Source organism: Phoenix dactylifera, unplaced genomic scaffold, assembly GCF_009389715.1.
Source record: "Phoenix dactylifera cultivar Barhee BC4 unplaced genomic scaffold, palm_55x_up_171113_PBpolish2nd_filt_p 000555F, whole genome shotgun sequence".
Lineage (NCBI taxonomy): Eukaryota > Viridiplantae > Streptophyta > Magnoliopsida > Arecales > Arecaceae > Phoenix > Phoenix dactylifera.
In genome coordinates, this window is record NW_024067962.1 from 121,448 (window position 1) to 147,305 (window position 25,858).

General features: G+C 40.8%; 1 protein-coding gene across 6 annotated transcripts in view; it reads right to left on the reverse strand.

Moving 5' to 3' along the window:
* LOC103723014 (glutathione gamma-glutamylcysteinyltransferase 1-like) overlaps positions 1-15,731 on the reverse strand; it is a 40,328-nt gene extending 24,597 nt beyond the window's left edge. For 2 of the 6 annotated variants that reach the window (XM_026799938.2, XM_008813797.4), the window contains exons 1-4: positions 15,521-15,731; positions 15,014-15,170; positions 10,374-10,612; positions 4,188-4,351 (exon numbers count right to left, since the gene is read on the reverse strand). In XM_026799938.2, coding sequence (XP_026655739.1) covers positions 4,188-4,351; positions 10,374-10,612; positions 15,014-15,170; positions 15,521-15,595 — 635 coding nt within the window. In that variant the 5' untranslated portion in view covers positions 15,596-15,731. Of the gene's footprint in view, positions 1-4,187; positions 4,352-10,373; positions 10,613-12,285; positions 12,342-13,241; positions 13,307-15,013; positions 15,171-15,308; positions 15,444-15,520 lie in introns of those variants that run through there. The other 4 variants (XM_039119463.1, XM_039119462.1, XM_039119461.1 and 1 more) reach the window with 4 other exon arrangements.
* Between the last annotated feature and the right edge of the window lie 10,127 nt (positions 15,732-25,858).

Below are 25,858 nucleotides of genomic sequence, written 5' to 3' on the forward strand. Positions count from 1 at the left end.
ATGATGTTTTAGATTTGTTAGTGCATTCATATTTATCTTCAAGCATATTCCATATTTCTTTAGCAGTCATGCAAGAAGATATGCAATTAAACTCATTCCTATCTAATGCACAATATAATAGGTTCATGGCTTTTGAATTTTGTTGAACCATTTTCTCATTATGACTAGTGTTTGTGTGTGTTCCATTGACTATAATGCTCCATAAATTATAATCAAGTGATTGTATAAAAATGCGCATGCGTGCTTTCCAATGTGTATAGTTTATGCCATTAAATAGTGGAGGTCTATCAATTAATTGTCCCTCTTCTAGAAAACTATCTATTTGAGTTGTCATGATCTTTGGCTCTTTGACGGTTAGGTCAAAAACACAAGGCAAGAAACTATAGAGCACCTGCTCTGATACCACTTGTTGCCCAGTAGATACAACCCAAGAGGGGGGGTGAATTGGGTCTTATAAAACTTTTAAGCTACTTCTAACACTTTTCAATTAATTATGCTAAGTTGTATAGTTGCACAGTGGAATTTAAACTTAGCAATAGGTTGATTTATCGAATGAGACTTGATTAAGTAAATTTAATATGCTTGCAACTAAAGGATGCGCGGATAAGAGTTAAGCATGCAATTTATCTAGGTAAGTAAGTGAGCAAGATAGACAATGACAAAAAGCATCACAAACACAACAAACATATAGTGGTTCGGTGCACCCCAGCACCTACATCCACTCCCCAAGACCTCTTGGGAATTTCACTATAATCCTACAGATTACAGCCGGTTGTTTTACAAGCTCACAACCCAACTTGTTGTTTTACGAGCGCACAACGAACTCGGTCGGTTTTCCCAGGCTCACCGACTAGAACCACCCCGATTGTTTTTCCGGGATCACAATCAAACCCTTACACCGTTGGTTTCAACCTAGGCTCACCAACAAACCTCTCACCGTTGGTTTTCCCTTTGGCTCACCAACAAACCTTAACCCCTTGATTCAATCCCTTGATTGAATCAAGTTACAAGATATTAAAAACAAAGTTTAAAACAAATCAAAGCTTCTTAAACAAGCAAATATAACAATATAAACAAAATAGTGTAAAGAGAAGCCCTCAACCGAGTTTTGAAGATGAAGGAGCTCGGCTTCTTCTTTACTTCACCCTCTTCTGATTTGGCACGAAGTAGAGGATCACCGAGGCAGCACACGGATGAAGAGGAAGCTTTGGAATTCACTTGGATGCTCTTCTTCTCTCTATTTCACTTTGAATGGCCCTTTTTGTGCTTATGGGAGATTTTCCTTGTAATCTCTTTCCTAAATGTTTTCTCCCACTTCCATAACTTCTCCCCTAGCTCTCCTCTTGTTTTTATAGCTTTTGATGGCGTGGAAACAAGATTATAGCCGTTAGAGACAAAAATAGAGCCGTTGGACACAGTCTGCACTTCCTGACAATATTACCGTTGGGATCGGAGTCGACTCGCGCGATCAGGAGTCGACTCGTCTGTTGCAGGAGTCGACTCGTGCTTTACTGGAGACGACTCGGCCACTGTTCCAAATTTGAATTATTGTGCATCCTCGACTGGGAGTCGACTCGACTTAACCCGGAGTCGACTCGCCAACATCTGGAACTGACTTGGCTTTTTCGGAGTCGGCTCATCCCATGAATTCAGAGGACATATTTTCTGATTTTCTTCCTCGAGTCGACTCGGATTCTCTTGGAGTCGACTCGGCTCTCAGAGCCCGAAAACTGATCCTCTGTATTTTGGGTCGCGCTGCCTTGGAGTCGACTCGAACTGTCTTGGAGTCGACTCGCCTCTCTGAGACGAAAATACCGTCTTCTGTCTTTGGGGTCGCGCTGCCTCGGAGTCGACTCGGATTTTGCGGGAGTCGACTCGGCTCTCAGTGTCCGAAAGTTGCTCTCTGACTTTTGCTTTGTATCACACTGGGAGTCGACTCTCGCTTCCTTTGGAGTCGACCTGCCAACCATCGGAGTCGACTCGAGTTCCTCCGGAGTCGACTCGGCTCTCAGGGTCCAAAATAACTTCTCTGTCTTTCTGTCTGTGACTCCCTGGAGTCGACTCGTACTACCCTGGAGTCGACTCGGCAAGCATCGGAGTCGACTCGCGCTCTTCAGGAGTCGACTCGTTGACAGGTTCTGAGATGAATCTTTCTGTCCGGCTGTCTGTTGCTCCTTGGAGTCGACTCGGAACTGTAGGAGTCGACTCGAGTGCCTTTCCTTTGAATTTTTCTTAAAACTTGCTCTTCTAAATTGAAGCCTTTGAACTTGAATCTTGGGCCAATGAGGTGTGGCTTTCTTCTAACTTTTCTTGAGAGCTTTGGAGGCCTTCTTGTGTTCTTCCAGCTTGCTAAGTTCCTTGCAAAATGAATATTTTTCTCCTTGCAACACAAACATTAGTATTTATACTTCAAGGTTTTTGTGATCATCAAAATCAATCTTTAAATCAATCTTTGGGTCATCAAACCTAAAGTAGTACACTTTCATACACACATACAAACTACTTTAGTGGTATACATTACAGTTCCATGACAGTCCACTTCACTGTCCTACACTTTTGTGCTGCTTTTCGATTTCCTCCCAACCAAAGGGGCCCAAAAACAATAAACATATAGGTATATACACTAGCAATCAACTAACAAGTATATTTGTTTTGAACATGACATCAGTGAGTACTCTTTATGGCCAATCCCCTCTTCCTCTATCTCCCTCAAAGTTGCAAATGCCCTGCAACTCAGTCTAAATGCGTACTTAATGTAAAAACGAAATGTTTTAGTGCCATGACCATGGTACAACATTGCACCAAACCATATAGCACCGAGCATACTGTACCATACCGGTTCGGTACCGGCGCACAGAATGGGAGGCGTACCGACACTCGATGCGCCGAACTAGCCTCCATACCGAGCATATCAACATAATGACAAGATGACACCGGTACTGGGCCCAATACCGAGACGGTGTACCTAGACCATGACCCTATGAGCATTTGAACCTAAGCAATTAGTTGTATTACCACTGAACAGAGAACCAATGAAGTGGCAAACAAAATGTTCTACTAAGAGATCCCTCTTTAAGCCTCCAAAAATCATCAGTAGCATGAACCGGTAATCTTTAATGAAGATCAATATTGTATTTAAAGTGTCTGACCAACACACAACACTACATGATATGTACAGTAATGCAGCCTCGGCACCATGATGTAGAGTTATGTATCACTGGTTAGATGTATAAATAAAAGCCTGAGCATATTGACTGATAACTATGATGGATGAAATGTTGATATATGCACTAACAGAATATATGTTAGCTGGATTTTGATATTTACCTTTTTAAAAGATTTGTCTTTCACAAAAATGTTATGTTGAAAGCTGATTTGTGTAAGAGGTTCTCAAAATATTGCAGCATAAATCTTCAGTGTTATTTTCAGAAGCAACTACACATATGCTTCTCTATAATTATAAGTCAAACAAAACAGTTTGGATATAGAATTAAAAGAAAAAGTTCTAGAAAATCTCTGCAGTAACTGAGGCAAGACTGCATATCTTCTGTTGCTTATGGGTGCCAACACCAGCAAGGTGTGAATATTATGCCAAGAAACAACACAGAGAGGAGCTAGACGGTCTCTACGATCTCTTTCCAGAAAAAATGGAATAGGGTGCAAGGACACAGTGCAATTGTTTCATTCAACTATAATAAACTATACATGCAAGCAAGATTCAGAACTTTGTTACACCAAAATCATTAAAAAGTAGACTGGACAGGCATAAGCAATACACACTTGAAGATGATTGCATAAGAAATTATCATCACTATGGCTAATATCATCATATTCTTTAACCAATTTGCACAGAGAAATTGTTTTATTCCACACATATGCAGGTAAAGACTATGATGCAAAATTGCAAGGTTTTGCATTACCGTAATAAGAGTCAACAGTAGATTCTGATGTATTTGATGTTTTAGAATCAAATCTATAATATGCCTGATCTGTATGTTTACTTGGACAGATTTAGGTAAATTTAAAAGTGATTTTTGTGCCAAATAAAAGAATAAAAAATATTGCCACACTACCACCAAATGAAAAGGATTTCCCTTGTTTGAGATGGCACTAGCAGACCATTGAACTTCATAATATAAAAGATGAAATTTTGTTCTATATAACTAGAAGTGCATAAGAAATCATACCCCCTACGATATCCAGTCGCCGCATCAATCGTATCCATAGCTTGCCAAAGAAGTGAAACTGGAACCCAATGAGGAGGATATTTGAAACGAGCCACATCCAAAATGAGAACCATATCACTTCCAGCATGATAAGCACCAATTGGTGAAAAATGGCCACTTCCTGTCTGAGACCAAATGAAACTACCATTACCCAGTTATCCCACGAAATTACAAAATTTGAAAAAGTAAAAAGAAAAAAAGAAGTAGGAGTTTCTAATATTAAGAATCATCAGTAGAAATGTACTAAGTGTGTTCCAACACATAATTGTTATAGCCACCCCCTGTTTATTTTTTGTGCTAAAGCAGTAACTTTAATCATAGCATATGCATGGAAACTAAGTGCATAAACATTTTATGAGAACACTACAACAGATAAGTGACATGTAAAAAAAGCATATAATATGTAAAACAACAAGCTTGAAATTCAAAGTTATATTTATTTTATGAGGACTAAAAAGATATTGACCTTAAGATATGCTCATAGTGTTCTGTTATAGGTTTGATTTTATGACGGTATGACTATATATTACCATTTCATTTACTAGAGATGATATTTCCACATTGGATTCTAGGTTTCACATCATATGTTTACCATATGCTTCATACTTTGAGGTACAGAAATCCTACACAAGTTCCACTTCAACCATCCTATTTCCCGAAAAACTATATAAATGTGCCAATGTCTCATGTGAAATCTTTCTTATGCACAATATAACCCTCTCCACAATGCCCTTATATGTTTTAAATACTCCACAATGCCCACCAATTAAAAATCTTGAATCTTGATTATATGGAATGTACAACAATTAAAAGTCACAATGGGATGGTTTCCTTTCAGCCTTGGTTAACCATATTGGGAAGGATTGATATCAGCCAACATATGAACACCATCAAACCAATTAAACCACAGGAATCCTGGTTGAAGGATCAACACACTGTAACTTTGTCCTATTTGAAATACAGCCCCATTCAGATCAATTACAAGAAGCATCTCTCATGCATATGTTCTGAGAGCAAAAAATCTCACATAGAGTAAGATGGCATAGAAATAACAAAGGCATACAACTACACGCATATCAGTCCAGGGAGCAGAAAAATAAGAAGGATTCAGCTTTTTATTTCAACATTCATCCATGGTCCACTGAAAGGATCATGGAATGGATCAGGTGTCAAAATCCTACAATGAAAATCCTAACTATTACCTATTTCTCATTTAACTTGATAATTTATTGAGGTTGCAAAGAATTGAGAATAGATTTTTTTTATATATAAGATAAAATAATCAGATAGGCCACAAAGGTACATTAGACAGGACTTTACACCATCTCTGCCTCCATGGACTGAGTAGCTGGCTGAGAGATGCTCATCGAGACCAAACATCCCAGCCCACAAAGGGCCACCATATGCAGAAAATTGAACAGCGAGATTAACTTAGAGGTTTTTATTTTGTGAAAAGATTGATGCTTGAGATGATTATGTAGTTAGATGGGATGATTTAAAGGATGTACGTTATGGTTTATGTAGTTCTCATGACCAACACATGATAAGTATTGTAACATGATAGCAATCCATAGCCAAAAGAATTTAAAACCTATTTTTAATTTATTATATTGCACTAAACAGCAAATCTATTTTTAATTTATTATATTGCACTAAATAGCAATATTATGCATATTTTTTGTATCATCATATTGTTTATGTCTATATAGCCATAGTCCTAATTCTAACACTACATAAAATTGGCTAGATTTCTCTGCTAAAGGTTTTATATTTAGGATAAATTTGAAAAAGATTTTAAGCATGGATTAAGCATTAATTGCTATCCTCATTAAGTTGTTTCTATAATATATTCTTAGTCTGGTTGAGCTTTTAAGTTTTACTACAATCACCAAATCACTATGAATTTGGATTTTGGAAGATGTGAGACTCTTATTATTTATAGAATGGAAATCTCAAATTAAAGATTGTTTCCTCCTTTTCATAAGTCCAACAACCTTAAAATCTCCTTTTCTAGAAGTTTAACATGGTTTAATTTTTCAAGGAGAAATCTAACTATAGTTCATTGACAAATTGAGAAATCTAACTATAGTTTATTGACAAATTGAGAAATCTAACTATAGTTTGCACATGCATTATAACTAGTACTTTAAGTGCACCTAAGATGAAGATGTATTCATCATGTGCCAGATCTTAATTAGAGTGAAATATACTTTATCATGCCTGCTTTGCTTCTGATATCTTTTTTAAGAGGCTAATGTAATTCCTTCATAGCAGAAGGCTATGGTTAAGGAGTTTATGTCTCATCTTTCCTGTAGATCTGGGTAAGGTACCATCTCCATCAAGCCACAGGAAAGATTCTGTATCTAGCAAATGGATCTGGGAATCAAAACTCAATTTGATGATTTGATCAAACAAAACAAAGCTTGATTGGAGGCCTAGGGCTTAAATCAGGAGGCATAATTACAAATAAACCTCAAATCAATTTTTCTGAAATGACCACTGTATGACTACTTCATTGAAATTGCACCAATTCATTTTTGTGCACCACAAAAGGTAGACATGAAAAATAGTTCTTTATGATGACCTTCAGCATATCCTCTGACCTTCCATATATTCCACAGCATGTTTGTCATCTTCATTTATATATGATCTCAAATAGGAATATCAAGTATTGCCTGTGAAATTCATTTAGGCAGCCATCAGAGCGGGCTTTATGTAAAGTGACCAAGACCATAATATGTTTGCTCTCTTTTTCATTAAACCTGGTTATTCTCTTTTGTACATATAACACCATAATTACTCAAAATGTTCTCTTCCCATTCAATCTATCAAGGCATATCTTCAAAATTACTTTGACATAACTTATCTTGACCTTCTTTATTAGCCTAATCCTCGAGTCATCTGTCTTCTAAGCATAAAACACTTTAGGCAGCATTTGGTGACCCAAATGGGATGACTACAATCATCTTAGATCACTGATGATCCTCATCTCGGGGTACTAATCCTCGATGATCTAAGATCACCACATATAGCATATTATATTCCAGTGCTTAAAGATCTCCGATTATTCATAAGTAACCTGTTTGGTATGCCATGGGAATCCAAGTTCAATAACTATACAGTACCAAAACAATCTCTGATATATTCCATAAATTTTGCAACTACTAAACAGAATTCTAAAATAATTCATAGGAAAACACACATGCATGGCTAGCACCAGGCCCATAAAATTAATATGTAGAATTGTTTGGAACCAATTACAATTTTGACAACAAATTATTAATCCTATAAAAATCTATTAATTGTAATTATAGAATTAATATTTTCATTTATATATACATTATATTATTATTTTAATATAATATTTATTTTGATGAGGAAAATAAGGTAAATAGAAGTAATATATTAAATAATTTCATAATATAAATATTAAGTACAATCATATATTTCTGTTATAATTATAAAAATATAATTGAATAATAATATAATAATAATATGATTAATAATATATATAAATAATATATCATGAATACTACATATGTAATATCAATATAATATAATATATATAATTTTGATATAATATATTAATGGTATGTTGATATACCCATTTTTTTTGCTAGATTGAGGGATATTTTGTCTTCAAATTTGAGCCCAAGATCACTACCCTGGGATGATCTTGGAAACCCATTCTCAAGGATGGGTTTAAGATCACTGGGTTGGGCAGTGATTTTAGGAGTAAGGACGATTTGGAATCACTGCCATAAAGTGCAACCAAATGTGATCTCGTCACCTCAACCCACATCACTTTTGATCTTAGGGTCATCATTCCATACCAAATGCCCCCTTAAGAATCACTTCTCATGCTCAACTAACAGACAAAACAGCATCCTATGCACCCATCATTGATCTTCTTGAGGCTTAACATAAATGATTATAAGCCCCTATCTCCTAACAGATATTGTTGACTTAATATAAGAACTGTACATCTGATATTTCTCATCCCAACATTCACTAACAGGACTGACACACTAGGATATGTCGCAATTTTTCTATCTTCAGTATCATCATTAAAGTCTTTTTGCTCCCATCCACTTTGTGGTTTTAGTTTCAAGCATACTCATGTTAATTACGCTAGTGATGTCACAGATTGTTCGTCTTTAATTGCCAACTGTCTCCCTCAAAGACCCTCTCATCTCTCGAAAGACACAGAAGCCAGATTTGCTCTTACTCATAAACTAGAGTAGAGTGCTGCATTATGCTTTATTTATGCACAAGGACTATGTCAGCCCATGCTATTATGCTGGTCCAGCGCACAGCACACTTGCATGGCGAGTAACACCAGCCCCCAGCAAGCTGAAGCTGGGGAAAACCAGTATTGTGCATGAATGACAATCCATAGAAAGCACTAGCACAGCATGCCATGGCACATGCATGCCAGTGGCAGGCTAGCAAGACACCTGCATTCTACACTTAGTTCTTGTTTACATGGAAGCAAGGACAATAGTTTAGCTGTAGCATTGTATTGTTAATATGAGAATATTTCTGATGCTCTAAACCCTCTTTCACTGTAATGACAAAGAGAGTGTTTTCTTAATAGCTAGCAACTTGGTTTATCACAAGTATAACAAGTACATTGCAATTGATCAGTGCTTCATGACCTACTAGAAACATGTTGGGATTCTTCCACTATTTCTTCTCCAATCTACTTTGTCGAACTTCTTTACAAAATCATAAATTACTTTGTACTTCTTATCCCTCTTGAGACACTTTGTATAATGGTTTGCCATACCAATCGATACCACTGTGCACTGGCCGTACTGTGCCGTACCGATATCAAACCGGTACATGGTAAGGAGATGTACCAAGTGTCAATATGCCGAACAAGCCTCCATACAAAGTGTACAAACATAGTAACAGAAAACTACGATACGGGATCTGATGCTAAGATGGCGAGCCCTGCTGCACATCATCCATCATGATTTGAGCATGAAAAAATGGGGATTGGTGTATTAAATTGTACATACTCCTCTTGTACAGTTGGTAGCATTCTTATAGGACGTGTATGGGATGTATATGTATCTGTACATATATATGTCATGCCTGTGTGGAACATCAAGGATGCATATGTTACACTTCCCCTAAAGTATCAATTCAAACAAAAATGCTGTTCTAGCATCATTCAAATAGTCTGATGTGGTTCAAGGCTACATCTTTAGGCAAAGAGCAAAGCAATTCAAATAAACCAATCCCCACTCTGATATCATAGCAATGCATATGGTCCTGCTAGGGAAAGCTGAAGAAATAAAAAATTTGCTTGCCCTTGACTCTTGCTTATACCAAACCAATAACTAAATTGAGTAACTACAAGTTCAGGAAGTTGGTTTCAACTCATAAATTATTAGTCGATTAAATTTTTGAGTTTACTGTTTTTCTCAAGGTAGAAAAAAAGGTAAGTTCTACCTTTACAAGAACAAAACCAAGAAAAAGAATTCTCACATGGCCTTTGTCCAACAAAGCTGAAACCTTAAACCACTAGAACAATCGACAGTCATGTTGGCAGAGAAACCAGAAAATGATTACCAATGATCAAGCGGGACCTCACTTAACCAAAAATGTTCAACTGGTATTATAAATCTAAAGATTACAGAAAAAGCTAGAATTAAGACTTGCAAGAACAAAAGCACCAGTATTTCAGTTAAGCATAATTATTAATAAGCCTGGTAAAAGATCAATTCCAATACTAATGGAGATAATAATTGTCACTTTTCAATCTTTATTGAATAATATAGTTGAAATAACAATTGTTTCAGAGTACACATCAGCAGACAGCATCATCTGAGCATGGTTCATTGAATATGACACTGACCATATGCCAACCAGAATCATGGTGCAAATACCACCATGTTCTTTAACTTATGAGTTGAAAACCTACCTCCAATTGACCCTGTTAAGGAGATGTATCATTTTGTAGTACGTGAATTATAAACAATCAATAGAAGTTTAATATCGCATCTTGAAAATTTAGGCATAACACTACAAATGTGGACCAAAATTGTATTCATAGTCAACTGACCAAAGAAAAAGGATGAACTGAATCAATATTACTGTCATTAAAGGAAATATATATTAGAAGAATCAGAGAGAAACCTGCTTGAAAATCTTCCTATGATAGGACGTGATTAGATGACAGTCTTCAGAGTTAGTACATTTTATGACATGGTTGCGAAAGTCATTGATGGTGCTTTGAGCTGTACGAAATGCTTCAACTTTGGCTCCGGCACACTGGGCTAAACAAATAACTTGTCCAAATGTGGTACCTTCAGCTTTGATTTTCTCCAAAGGTTCACAACAATCCAACATGGATTCGTCAAACCATCTCCAAGGGCCTGAAAAACAAAAACAGCAAAAGTAACCTAGTTTAGTACTATTGCAAAATCAAAACTTAAAAGAAACAGAATTCTTGAAGTACATAATTTCTTTTATTTCATAATATGATCCAAAGAGAAAAAAGATATGAAGTCAATAACCAATGGAGCATGGATATTTTTCAGTTGGTATCTTCTTCTCTACAACCTTTTTTTGTTTCTTGATTAGAGAAACTCTTATACTAGTTGTAAGAAAAGCTCATAGCTTGTTTACTCTTTCCTAGTTGTCCCACAAATCTATCTTATTAATATTTTCCACATTCATCTTGTTTGCCAAGGCCCACTATATCATGAAAACTTTACTCTGTGCAACATTTCTTTATTGCCATGCCAATTTGAAACTGATGCTCCCACAAGCCGCAAAGGCATGTATTCATCACCAAACACCTGATCCTCTTCTCTCCATTTAAGTTGCTTAATTTTATTAGCTATGCCCATTTATCTCTTCATTGTCTGTGTCATGCCCCCGGCCCGAGATCACGAGCCAGGGGTTGCGCCAACCGCCGCACACCCGTAGGAAACTCTCCCCACGAGCATGCAAGGCATCTTAACTAAACATCTCAACTATATAAATCTAAAATAATTTAACTGAATAAATGCAATCTTATTCCATCAACTGACTCAAGTCATAAAGTCTCACAGTTCTAAATACGCAGCGGAACAATAATTTACCAATATGCAGAAACCTAGTTCTTAAAATAACAAAAAACCTTGCAATGTCCAGCAATCATAATAAATGTCCAAGATAACAGATCAACTTAAATAACTCTAATCTAAGATAACTTGTGCCACAATCCTTCTAGTCGCTCTTCCATTTTGGAACCCCAATAGACTAGTTCTCGAAATCTGTAAAACAACAAAAAATTGTATAATGAGCTAAACGGCCCAGTAAGTAATGGACACTCTAACTAGATAAATCAAGCAATAATATATAGAAAATAAATATATATGCAGTTTCAAGCTACAAGTCAAATATTTCTTAAATTTTAAGATTCTTTTTACGGTTTCGAGATTCTTTCACATATTCAATTCATCTTGTCGATCCTGGACTATGACCACATGTTCCCTGTGGCAGGATCATTAACACCGACTAATCTTCTTGCGGTGAGTCCTTCAGGATAGTCAATTGCCAACGTATCTGCCCCCATTGGTGGGGTCCTCAACATAGCCAGGTTGAAATTCATTTAGTTCCCTATTTCATATTTCAGTTATAAAAACATAGAGTGTCAAAACCAAATATCATTCATATCTTAATTTCTTTTAATTTATCAGATTCGACTCAACAGCCAGAAACTATGACCACATGTTCCCTGTGGCAGGGTCATATCACCGACTATTCTTCTTGCGGTACCAATGTATTAGTCTCCATTGGCAGGGTCCTCAACATAGCCCGACTGCAAGTCTGAATCTATTTCAAGTCATTATCTTTTCTTACATTATGTTCAATGTTCTAAGCCAAAAGGTACAATATCAGAGTAATTAAATACAATTCAAATCAGAAGCAATCTGAGTCATACAATATTCTAAAAATACACATATAATCCATGCATCAAATTCGAAATCACGAATAATTCGATTCGTAAAATATATATATAGTTTGCCGATAAATCTAGACAAGAGGTTACATCACTTACCTTGCGAATGCGATTCACAACAGATTCAATTAATTCCGGCAAATCCCTCGCAAAACCTAACATCCAAAAATCATATTCTTCTTTTAAAATTCATCGCAATATATGTATACAAAAACTTAAATTTTAATATCCTCCCATGGCTAACCCTGCAGATGTGCCTAGCACCCCGAGTTCGGATTCGAATCCGGGTTCAGGTTCATATCCGTAAACCACCCCTTCCCTTTATATATATATATATATATATATTTCTTTTTTCCTTTTCCTTTTCTTTTCTTTTCTTTTCATTCCTTTTCTTTTTTTTCTTTTCTTCTTTTCCAGAATCTTCTCTTCTTCTCCCGACTCCTCTCTTCCTTCCCCTCTTTCTTTCTTCTTTCTTTTTTTTTCTTTCTCCTCCCAACTCCTTTCTTCTTTTCTCTTCTTTGTTTCTTCTCCTTTCCCCGCTTCTTCCTTTCTTCTTTTCCTTTTTTTTTCTTCTTCTTCTTTCCCGATTCACCTTCTCTTCTCTCAGCTCTCCCCTTCTTCTTCTCATATTCTTCTCAACCCTCCCCCTTTCTTCTCCCGAAGCTTCCTCTCCTCTCTCTCTCTCTTTTTTTCTTCTCCCCTTCCCCTCTTCTCCCGTGACCATGGAGGGGGAGGTGCGACCCCATGCCGAATTGCCGAGGCTTGGGGGGGGGGGGGGGGCGGCTTGAGGCCGGCGGTGCCCGCGGCTCGTGGTGGCCGGCCTTCTCGGGAGGACAGTGACCGACCCTCACTTCTTCCCATGAAGGAGAGAGAGAGCTCAAAAGAGGAAGAGCCCGCAGCGAGGACCAGCAGCGTCGGCGACGCTCGCGGTCCGCACACGGGTAAGTCCCCTCTTTCCCTCTCTTCTTCTTTCTTTCTTTCTTTCATCTTCTTCTTTTTCTTGTTTTTTTTTCATTAAATGGTATGACAAAGAGGTGAAGGCTGAGAACTCTTACCTCAACCCCGGCGGCTTTCTTTCTCTCCGGCGGCTCTCTTCCTCTCCGACGGCAGTGGAGGAAAAAGGACCACCCAAGCCGCTGCTTTATCGGCTCTTCCTCTCTTTTTTTTTTCCTCGGCGGCAAGCGAGGAAGAAGGTCGCCCAATCGGAAGGGGACTCGGCATGGCGGCTCTACCTCGGGTGGCTTCAAATGAGAAGGAGAAGAAGCCCTAAACAAGGGCTCCTTCTTCGGGATGAATCCCTTCATCCCGCTGCCTCACGTGCGATGCACGTGAGGCCGAAACTTGGGACTAGGCCGGTCAAATTATGATTAGGGCTTCTATTAAGACTTATGTATGAGAAGGTTACTAGGAAATTATGATTGAATTTACTTATGAGGTTTGATACATTATGGAAGGTTGGGCAATCTATGAATCAAGTTATAATTAGTTAGATTTGGATCTAAATTAAGTGCAAAAGGATTGGCCATGGAATATTATCATGCATTGTGATTATTTATTATTTAAGGGAACTCGTAAACTCAAAAAAAAATGATATAGAGGTATACTATGATATTGCTTAATTTTGAAGATAATATTGTTTAGAGGCAAATTGAGATCCATTTATATGAAGTTGTTTAAGATTTGGGCTATGAAACCTTTTTACAGTGCTTGATTGAAATATTCTTTGAGGTTTGAACCTATATGTGGATTAGGAATGAAACTAGCATGTAGAAGAAAAATGTGCAGGGTGTATTGCAAGTAAGTCTATTTTCTTATTGAAGAATTGATTTCATTGGAGATTGTAAAGTATTCATCTTGGAATAATCATTAATAATTTTAATTGTCGTATTTGGATCCAAAAAAAATAGATCTCAATCGGATACTACGTGATGTATAACAAACTTCAATTCAAAGTTTGAATTTATAAGTTGAACTAGGATTTTTGTTAATATTGTTGAGGTTGCTGATAAAATCTAGATTTGCCTGAAGAATTTGAATTTTAGAGGCTTACATGGTTATGATGGAAGATTTCTGATAAATATTAAAGATCTCGATGAAGAAACTGTGAGGACCCGTGTGGGCGTGCGTTTAGTCCCACATCGGTTATTCGTTGGGTAGATCTTGGGTACTTATACAGGATTAAGAAACTCAAATAATACCTTTCGGCTAGCCATTTTGGGTGAGGTCCTGGGTTGTTACAAATAGTATTAGAGCGGACCCGGCCCATAACCTATGTGGACTAGGGGACACTACAGCACGGATCCATTGGGGCTGACCACGGGCCAATCGTAGTGTTTGTGATTAGATTTGAATAGATATGAACCCTTAGCCTGACGAGGACGTCAGAGCTTGAATGGGGGGAATATGTGAAGATCCGTGCAGGTGTGTATTTAGTCCCACATCGGTTATTCGTTGGGTAGATCTTGGATACTTATACAGGATTAAGGAACCCAAATAATACCTTCCGGCTAGCCATTTTGGATGAGGTCCTGGGTTATTATAGTCTGTATGACAAATCTAAGATAAACAAGGCAAGTCATACTTTTGGTTTCTCTACTTCATTGTAACCATGTGAACATCCTTGTCCTCAAATGCTCTTCTTTGCACTTTGAAATCAGCATCTAATCCTATTCCTGTTTAAGGGCAAACTACATTATATACCATCAATCATAAGTTCATTGAAATCTAGAAATGAGAGAAACAAGCTCCGTTCAAACTTACAGCAAACTAAATTGCATGGTTGAATTTCTATTTTTTTAATTGAAGGGTTGCAGAAACTTGGCGCTACCTTTCCACTTCCTTCCTGGATCGATTGCAAGGGCATTCAAGACCATAGCGAGACTGGCTAATCCACAATATGCGGGCTCAGATTGTGTTTGGAAGTAAGAAATTAGCTTGAAGAATCCACCCACATTTCCACTCTGAAGTGCCTCTGCGAAGAGTTGCTGTAAAATTTGATAGTGAGGTTTAGAGAGAGAGAGAGAGAGAGAGAGAGAAGCAATATGCTAATATCAATCTATCATACACGACTAAACAAGAACCAAATGCTAAAATCACAAAGGCTAAAGCATATAACTCATAACTTTTACGCATCATTAATTAAACAACAGGTCCATTCTTCTTCTGTTCCATGCGCTTCCAACGCAATGAGCTGATTGATCGACAACATTGCCGTCAATTCCTAGAATAGCCCATCCGAAACAGATCCAGAAACCCTACTAGAAATAGAACAGAGATTGACGGAAAGAAAATAACAGAGATAAAAGAAGAGATTGGAGGCGGTTGGTGTTATCACCTTCCCATCGAGGGATGCGAAATCGATCGCCGGAGGGGAGGGGAGGGTTCGCCGGTAAAGTCCAGCCAGCGCCATCTCTCTCTTTCTTCGTCTCCGCTTCTGGCTCCGGGGGTACCACCAAAGCACCTTGGCAGTGCTACGTTTTCTCTAACCAACGGAAGCAGCAAACTCCAGCCTTTCAAAGGCGGCGAGATATAGCTATATGAAACTCCGTTTTCACCAAAAAAAAACAAAGGGGTGGTTCTATATACAACCCCCCTCTTGCTAGGAGAGTTCTAAATACACCCCCCCGATTGCTCAGGACACCCCCCAAAAACCAAAAAGAAAATACCAAACTAACCTTTAGTGTAATTACCATATTGCCCTTGGAAATTTTCTCAGTACACCACCCTTCCTCCTCCTCCGTTTCGTTTTGAAAAGGAAAAAAAAAACCACCCCTCAAACCCCCCTTAAACCCCTCGATCCATTTACATCGTTTAGGCGATCTTTGAAGGAGATTAAGCCCCATTCGAAGCATGGACAAGCAACTAGTGATTTGGGACGAAGAATCGGCCGCAAAGGTACGTGTTCCACCTTGTTTCGAAAGTTTTTTTTTTTCACGGTTCGTGCTCCGTTCGGCACTGGATCGCCGAACAAAAGGCTTCTGTTCGGCTGCATAGTGCCGAACAGAAGCCTTCTGTTCGGCAACGCTCTACCGAACAGAAGGCTTCTGTTCGGCTGCACAGTGCCGAACATAAGGCTTCTGTCCGGCACACTGAAGCCGAACAGAAGGCTTCTGTTCGGCACTCTGCAGCCGAACAGAAGCCTTCTCGTGCCAAATCGCGTGCCGTGCTGAATTTTGTGCCGAACAGATCCTCTGATTCATTAATTCTTGGTGATAAATTATTTTATATGTAGGGCTATGCTACAACCGAATCGAGTATAATTGGATCAGAATTTGTACTGGATTACACAAGCGAATTTACAACTTACGAGGTATTATAATATATTGTGCAATTTTGTATTAGTTTAGCGAGCTATTTTTACAACTGTGTACTTACATAAATTGTTTAATGTATAGATCTTCAAGAGTAGAGAGGACTTGTGTAATTGGTGTCGTGAAGCTGGGAGGCGAAATGGTTTTGTTGTTGTAATCAAATCATCCGATGCAGGTACCATTTCTAAGAAACCCAGAATTACGTTAGGTTGTGAGAGGGGTGGGACGTACCGAACCACAAAAGAAAAGCGAATAAAGACTGCCTGTGGGACAAAGAAGTGTGGATGCCCTTTTGCATTAAGAGGAAAGAAATTGGATACTGCGGATGATTGGATATTACTGGTCGTATGTGGAGTGCACAATCATCCCGCTGCAGAGAATCTGGAGGGCACTCATATGCAGGGAGATTATCTGAGCAGCGAGACGGAATTGTTAGTGGATATGTCGAAGAAGTTTGGTTCGTCCAAAGGACATATTATCCACATTGAAGGAAAGAGATGCCCTCAATGTTACGACTATCAAGACTATCTACAATGTACGTCAACGGTTTAAGGTTTGCAGAGAAAGCCGGGAGGTCTGAAATGCAACATCTATTAGGTAAATTATCAGAGGCTAAATATATTGGAAGTGGCATAGGAATTGTACTAATACGGATGTTGTGCATGACTTATTTTGGGCACACCCTGGCAGCATTGATTTGGTTCCGTGCATTTTTCCCCGTGTGTTGATAATGGATTGCACGTACAAGACGAATAGGGTATCGTCTTCCCGCTCTTAGAGATTGTGGGGGGTGACATCTACTGACATGGACATTTTTCAGTTGCTTTTGTATACTTAAATTCTGAGAGGGAGAAAGCTATACTTGGGCATTAGAGAGATTGCGCAGTGTCATAGCTGATGATGTTTTGCCTGAGTTGATTGTTTACAATAGAGACTTGGCTTTGATGAATGCAATTCATAGAGTATTTCCCTACTGCTAGACATTTATTATGTAGATGGCATATTAGTAGGAATGTTTTGGCCCAAGTGCAAAAAAATTTTTCGAATTGAAGAAGAAATGGGATAAATTTATTATGAGTTGGAATGTACTAGTGCTGTCCTCCACGGAAGACGAGTATAATGATCGCTGGAGTGCACTGCAGAGAGAGTTCGGTACCTATCCAGATGCACTACAGTATGTGTCAGATACTTGGCTGAGCAAATACAAGGAAAGATTTGTTGCGGCGTGGACTGATACATGCAGGCACTACGGAAATGTGACGACAAATAGGTATCACAAATAAAGACTCATTTAATTTTAATTTGCCTCAATTCTTATATCTAACTTTCATTTGTTTACTAGGGTCGAGAGTGCACATGCAAAGCTCAAAAAGCAGCTTGGATCAAGCCAAGGAAGTTTTCAAGTCATCTTGGACCTAGAATACATGGATTGATTGAGTTGCAGCACAGCTCCGTTAAAGCCTCATTGGAGAAGAGTTTATTGGTAGTGCAGCACAACTTCAAGCCAGCTGAATTCAAAGAGTTGCGAGGTTTCATATCTATAAGTGCGTTAAATCATGTCCTCGCCCAATCGAAACGAGCCAATTCAGTTGGGTTTGATGATTCAAATTGTGGGTGCGCTATTCGACGCACACATGGTATACCATGTGCTCACCAGATTGCGCGGTACAGGGCGGAAGGTCAGCCCATTCCTCTCGACTGCATAGATCCTCATTGGAGGAAACTTGATATTCTGCCTACCCCCCCCCCCCCCCCGTGCAGCCAATTCAGTTGAGTTGTGATGCAGAGTTAGATTTGATTGCGCTACGATTCAAGAAGTTAGATTGGGGCTTCTCAATTGCAGATGATCAAGAAGTTACGAGAGATTGCAAGTCCAGATAGTACACCTCTTTTAGAGCCTGCAAAACGGGAAGACCGGTTCACGTGTGCGCGCTTCACTGAAGGTTGATACGTCTACTCGACGTGACCCGTCTGCGTTTGAGTTGGTTCTATCTGGACAGGATAGTTATTCACCTGGTGTTGAGAAAGTTACCATCCGCAATCCATCTACTCAGATTCAAAAGAGACGGCCCAAGCAAAAGGTAAGTACCAAATATTTATTTCCTTACAATAGGTATCACAACGTCTACGGGACGGTCCGTGCCGTGCCGGTATGTCATGTGCCGATACGGGACATGTCGGGACGTGCCGTGCCGAGATGTGCCGATACGGGACATGTCGGGACGTGCCGTGCCGAGATGTGCCCGATACGGGATGTGCCGTGCCGAGATGTGCCGATACGGGATTGCCGTGCCGAGATGTTGCCGATACGGACATGTTCTGCCAATTGTTACATATTTTCTATCATTTGATATTATTTGCAGGTTTTTCGTACTAGAGCCCAGTCACATACGCCCATTATCTATATTGATGCTATTCCTTCTGCCTTGAGACCATACATCCAGCATATCAAGGATGTAAAAGCTGATGGGAATTTGCGGATTTAGGGCAATAGCTGACTTACTGGGATTTGGAGAAGATGACTGGGTGCGTGTTAGGAAGGATTTATTGCAAGAGTTGCAATGTCATTCGGACCACTATCGCACATTATATGGTGTGGAAGGGACGATTGCTGAGATCACTCATGCATTATCATATTATGATGAATGTCCACCATATGACAGATGGATGACTATTGCCGGACAATGGGTCATCTTATAGCATCCTGCTATAATTTGTCCTATACCATCTCTCGTTGCAACAATGCTCTGACCTTCCCTACCTCTCCGTTCTGTGGCCAGTAACCTCTCTATCCCGCAAAGATATCGCTATCGGATTCGTAAATGGAAATCATTTTGTTGAGGTAACTACGTTCACAACACTTGCGAATATTTAATTTTGCTTATTTAATTTTGCTTATTATAATTTTGTAGCTATTAATATTTTCTATTTCTAATTTTGAAAGGTGTTCTTGTTGCCGGGACATCCCGTTCCGCCAGTAGCGACCAACTTGGCGAAAATATCATCTTCCTTGTGCTACCGGATGGGAAAATTCATAATGAAGCACGGCATTCAAGCAGTTCAAAGAGAGGCAATCTCACCTAATGTTATAATTAGCGAGACAGTAGAGTTAGATTGATTATTTATATATGTACAATTTTTGAAAGTTGTAAATTTTTTTGGCCTCTTAGAGTCATGTACTGTGAAACTCCATCATCAATATAAATCAAAAAAATATCTGTCTTCGCATTGTTAGATTGATTGTTATGTGCACTGTTATATTTGTGTAAAATAGAACGGGCCAGGCTTTACAAAGATTACACGTAAATGTACCAAAAAATATATATTTTTCATTAATATCAAAGGCTTTACAAAGATTACAAAGGCTCCATCATCAATCCCTATGACGCCATCGTCGACGCGTGTACTGCTGTACGTCGAATGAGAGAGTCCTGGATCCGAATGAGAGGGTGCTGTACTCGGGCCAGGCTCATCACCCAGAAGTACCTGATGCATCTGAGAAATAGCATCATATAGGTGCCCGGCACCTAGTGACGTAGCCTCTGAGAGGGACCCATCCGTACAATGTCGGTACTGATACCCGAGTGCAGCTGCATTACGCCGCCGGTGCATGTCAGCATCATCATGACCTCCCCTAGCTCCAGAAATGAGTACTCGAGCGCAGATGAGGAGGCTGAACTGCAACGTGCGTGATATCGGAGATACCACTCCATGTATCGCCGGTACGCTGTCTGATGGCCGGGTAACTGGGTGGCTCCTGCTCGCCTGGCTCAGCACGTGGTCCTCCCACCGCTCCCAAAGCTGATCCATATAGGAGTAATGTATCCGTACGAGCCTGCTGTGGAACCTCTGTTGGCTCGCGTAGGGGCTAGTGGCGCTCGAGGGATGGTCTGAATACGACCAAACTGTCTAAGAACCCTTCTGGATGATAGGTTCTACGATATCAAGGCACTTGATGGAGCCACTAAAAAATGCGACGGGTATATATGGGCGATCTCCCCGAAGCCGATGATGGGGATTCCCAAATAACCTGTAAAACAAAGGTCCATTTCAGTTTTATACTAATATCGCATATTAAAAGTACTGACAAACACAAGCAAATGGTAATATGATACGTACCTCATCGATGCTCAAAAGGTCCAATGACTCACGTAGAACCACTAAATGGTCCATCGTGGTACGGGATGGAGTACCGGGCCATCCCAGCGGTGCACGCGGGGACGGGCCATCAGTATACTCGAGCGACGGGTGAGGACTGAGTGCTGGAAAATGCTCATAAATCCATGCCTGCAGAAAGCGTCATATAACCACTGATCTGTCTCACTGATGACCTCGACGCAATCCCCCAACTGACCGATACAAATATGCTAAGGCAAGCCTGTAACCCCAGGCATATGTGCTCACCCTATTCCAGATCCCGCAGTAAACACAGATACGCTTATAGGCACCCTGGTCCCACTCTTATCAGCAAAGAGTGTGCAGCCTAACAAAAATAACAAATAGGCTCGTGCTGCACACTCTATCCTCTGCTGCCCTGTCTCTATCAGATACAGAGTGAAACTGAGTCCTCAGCCACTCCATCCTCACAGACTGACCGCGCGATGACAGTACCTCCTGACGCGCGTCTCCAGCTGACACCCGCCCAACAACTCCACAAGTAGCTCCTCAGCATCCCGATCACTCATCCTCTCAGGAGAAACTGATACTGAAGGAAATCTGCGACAGGAATCCCTAAAATGGCGGATACATCAATCCAACGTGATAGTGATCTCGCCAAATGGTATATGGAAAGGTGTTCGTCTCGGGCTGCCATCTCTCTACGAAGCCCGAAATCAGAATCTTATCGATGAATCGATAAGAGCACTGTACTAACTCTAACGAGGCCCCGACTGCCTCAATAGTGCTCTGAAACCTGGTATTTGGTTGGTTTGGAAGACACCACTTCCCATTCACCAACCTTGGCAGTATGGTTCATGCACTTTAGTGCGAGCTCGTTCCTGTAATATAATGTATAATTACTACTACTTTATAAAACATCAATAAACAAAATATAAATGCTATAACAAATAAACAATACCTGTTGCCTCCAGATGGAAGCTGCTATATGCGTCCTGAAACTGATCAGGACGGACTCATCCTCTGGACCTCCTGGACATGGTCCAACGGACTCATCGTCTTCGCCCCTAGCGGGCATATCATCATGCCTGCTGACTCAGGAGAGTCCGATGGCATATGAGCAGGCTCGGGAGAAGCAATCCTAGCACGACGTCTCCTAGCTGACGCCGTAGGTCTAACTCTGGCGGGACGGGGATCCATGTCTGAAAATATAGAAATTCAATGTTAGGCTATATCAAAGAAAATAATTCAATTGCATACATAAATGTCGGCACAAAATTCAGCACGGCACGCGATTTGGCACCAGAACCCTTCTGTTCGGGCTGCACAGTGCCGAACAGAAGGCTTCCTGTTCGGGCTGCACAGAGCCGAACAGAAGGCTTCCGTTCGGCTGCTCAGAAGCCGGACAGAACCATTCTGTTCGGCACTGTGCAGCCGAACAGAAGCCTTCTGTTCAGCACCGTGCAGCCGAACAGAAGGCTTCTGTTCGGTTGAGTGTTGCCGAACAGAGGGCTTCTGTTCGGCACTGTTCAGCCGAACAGAAGGGTTCTGTTCGGCGATCCAGTGCCGAACGGAGCACTGGAGGCGGGGGGCGGGGAGCTACCTCGACGTGGTCGTGGAGCGCCGGCGAGGTGCTCGTTGCTCGGGAGATGGCCGGGAGGTGGTTCCGGGAGAATGCCGGCGACGAGAGGGAGAAGGAGAGAATGCCGGCGACGAGAGGGAGAAGGGGGAACGGGGGGGTTTTGGGCGAGGGAGAAGGGGGAGACGGAGGGGGTTTGGCCGCCGGCGAGGTGCTTGAGGTGCTTGAGGCGAAGTTTTTTGGGCGGAAGGGAGAAGCCGGCTGGAGTGGAGTTTTGGAGGGGAAGAGCGGGGTTGGGGGGGGGGGGGTTTGGGGGGTGTAGAGAGCAATTTAGGTGAGGGGGTGGGGAGGGTGAAGGGTAATTTAGGATTTTTTTAATTTTTTAGGGGTGTCCTTAGCAAATGGGGGGGTGTAGAGAGTATTTAATTTTTTTTTAATTTTTGGGGGGTGTCCTGAGCAATCGGGGGGGTGTATTTAGAACTACCCCTATTGCTAAGGACACCCCCCAAAAACCAAAAAAAAAATACCCAAACTAACCTTTAGTGTAATTACTATATTGCCCTTGAAAATTTTCTCAGTACACCCCCCCTTCCTCCTCCTCCGTTTCGTTTTGAAAAGAAAAAAAAAAACACCCCTCAAACCCCCCTTAACCCCTCGATCCATTTACATCGTTTAGGCGATCTTTGAAGGAATTTAAGCCCCATTCGAAGCATGGACAAGCAACTAGTGATTTGGGACGAAGAATCGGCCGCAAAGGTACGTGTTCCACCTTGTTTCGAAATTTTTTTTTTTTCACGGTTCGTGCTCCGTTCGGCACTGGATCGCCGAACAAAAGGCTTTTATTCGGCTGAACAGTGCCGAACAGAAGCCTTCTGTTCGGCAACCCTCAACCGAACAGAAGCCTTCTGTTCGGGCTGCACAGTGCCGAACAGAAGGCTTCTGTCCGGCACTGTGCAGCCGAACAGAAGGGTTCTGTCCGGCTCTCTGCAGCCGAACAGAAGCCTTCTGTCGGCACTGTGCAGCCGAACAGAAGGCTTCTGGTGCCAAATCGCGTGCCGTGCTGAATTTTGTGCCGAACAAATCCTCTGATTCATTAATTCTTGGTGATAAATTATTTTATATGTAGGGCTATGCTACAACCGAATCGAGTATAATTGGATCAGAATTTGTACTGGATTACACAAGCGAATTTACAACTTACGAGGTATTATAATGTATTGTGCAATTTTGTATTAGTTTAGCGAGCTATTTTTACAACTGTGTACTTACATAAATTATTTAATGTATAGATCTTCAAGAGTAGAGAAGACTTGTGTAATTGGTGTCGTGAAGCTGGGAGGCGAAATGGTTTTGTTGTTGTAATCAAATCATCCGATGCAGGTACCATTTCTAAGAAACCCAGAATTACGTTAGGTTGTGAGAGGGGTGGGACGTACCGAACCAAAAAAGAAAAAGCGAATAAAGACTGCCTGTGGGACAAAGAAGTGTGGATGCCCTTTTGCATTAAGAGGAAAGAAATTGGATACTACGGATGATTGGATATTACTGGTCGTGATGTGGAGTGCACAATCATCCCGCTGCAGAGAATCTGCAGGGGCACTCATATGCAGGGAGATTATCTGAGCAGGAGACGGAATTGTTATGGATATGTCAAAGAGTTTGGTTCGTCCAAAGGACATATTATCCACATTGAAGGAAAGAGATGCCCTCAATATTACGACTATCAAGACTATCTACAATGTACGTCAACGGTTTAAGGTTGTAAAGAAAGCCGGGAGGTCTGAAATGCAACATCTATTAGGTAAATTATCAGAGGCTAAATATATTGAGTGGCATAGGAATTGTACTAATACGGATGTTGTGCATGACTTATTTTGGGCACACCCTGGTAGCATTGATTTGTTCCGTGCATTTCCCCGTGTGTTGATAATGGATTGCACGTACAAGACGAATAGGTATCGTCTTCCGCTCTTAGAGATTGTGAGGGTGACATCTACTGACATGACATTTTCAATTGCTTTTGTATACTTAAATTCTGAGCGGGAAGAAAGCTATACTTGGGCATTAGAGAGATTGTGCAGTGTCATAGCTGATGATGTTTTGCCTGAGTTGATTGTTACAGATAGAGACTTGGCTTTGATGAATGCAATTCATAGAGTATTTCCTACTACTAGACATTTATTATGTAGATGGCATATTAGTAGGAATGTTTTGGCCAAGTGCAAAAAATTTTTCGAATTGAAGGAGAAATGGGATAAATTTATTATGAGTTGGAATATACTAGTGCTGTCCTCCACGGAAGACGAGTATAATGATCGCTGGAGTGCACTGCAGAGAGAGTTCGGTACCTATCCAGATGCACTACAGTATGTGTCAGATACTTGGCTGAGCAAATACAAGGAAAGATTTGTTGCGGCGTGGACGGATACATGCAGGCACTACGGAAATGTGACGACAAATAGGTATCACAAATAAAGACTCATTTAATTTTAATTTGCCTCAATTGTTATATCTAACTTTCATTTGTTTACTAGGGTCGAGAGTGCACATGCAAAGCTCAAAAAGCAGCTTGGATCAAGCCAAGGAAGTTTCGAGTCATCTTGGACTAGAATACATGGATTGATTGAGTTGCAGCACAGCTCTGTTAAAGCCTCATTGGAGAAGAGTTTATTGGTAGTGCAGCACAACTTCAAGCCAGCTGAATTCAAAGAGTTGCGAGGTTTCATATCTATAAGTGGCGTTAAATCATGTCCTCGCCCATCGAAACGAGCCAATTTAGTTGGGTTTGATGATTCAAATTGTGGGTGCGCTATTCGACGCACACATGGTATACCATGTGCTCACCAGATTGCGCGGTACAGGGTGGAAGGTCGGCCCATTCCTCTCGACTGCATAGATCCTCATTGGAGGAAACTTGATATTGTGCCTACCCCCCCCCCCCCCCCCCGTGCAGCCAATTCAGTTGAGTTGTGATGCAGAGTTAGATTTGATTGCGCTACGATTCAAGAAGTTAGATGGGGCTTCTCAATTGCAGATGATCAAGAAGTTACGAGAGATTGCAAGTCTAGATAGTACACCTCTTTTAGAGCCTGCAAAACGGAAGACCGGTTCACGTGGGCGCGCTTCAATGAAGGTTGATACGTCTACTCGACGTGACCCGTCTGCGTTTGAGTTGGTTCTATCTGGACAGGATAGTTATTCACCTGGTGTTGAGAAAGTTACTATCCGCAATCCATCTACTCAGATTCAAAAGAGGCGGCCCAAGCAAAAGGTAAGTACCAAATATTTATTTCCTTACAATAGGTATCACAACGTCTACGGGACGGTCCGTGCCGTGCCGGTATGTGATGTGCCGATACGGGACATGTCGGGACGTGCCGTGCCGAGATGTGCCGATACGGGACATGTCGGGACGTGCCGTGCCGAGATGTGCCGATACGGGACATGTCGGGACGTGCCGTGCCGAGAATGTGCCGATACGGGATGTGCCGTGCCGAGATGTACCGATACGGGATGTGCCGTGCCGAGATGTGCCGATACGGGACATGTCGGTACGTGCCGTGCCGAGATGTGCCGATACGGGACATGTCGGGACGTGCCGTGCCGTGCCGGTACGGGATGTGCTGAGACGGATAACTATTTAGATATTTCTGCCATTGTTACATAT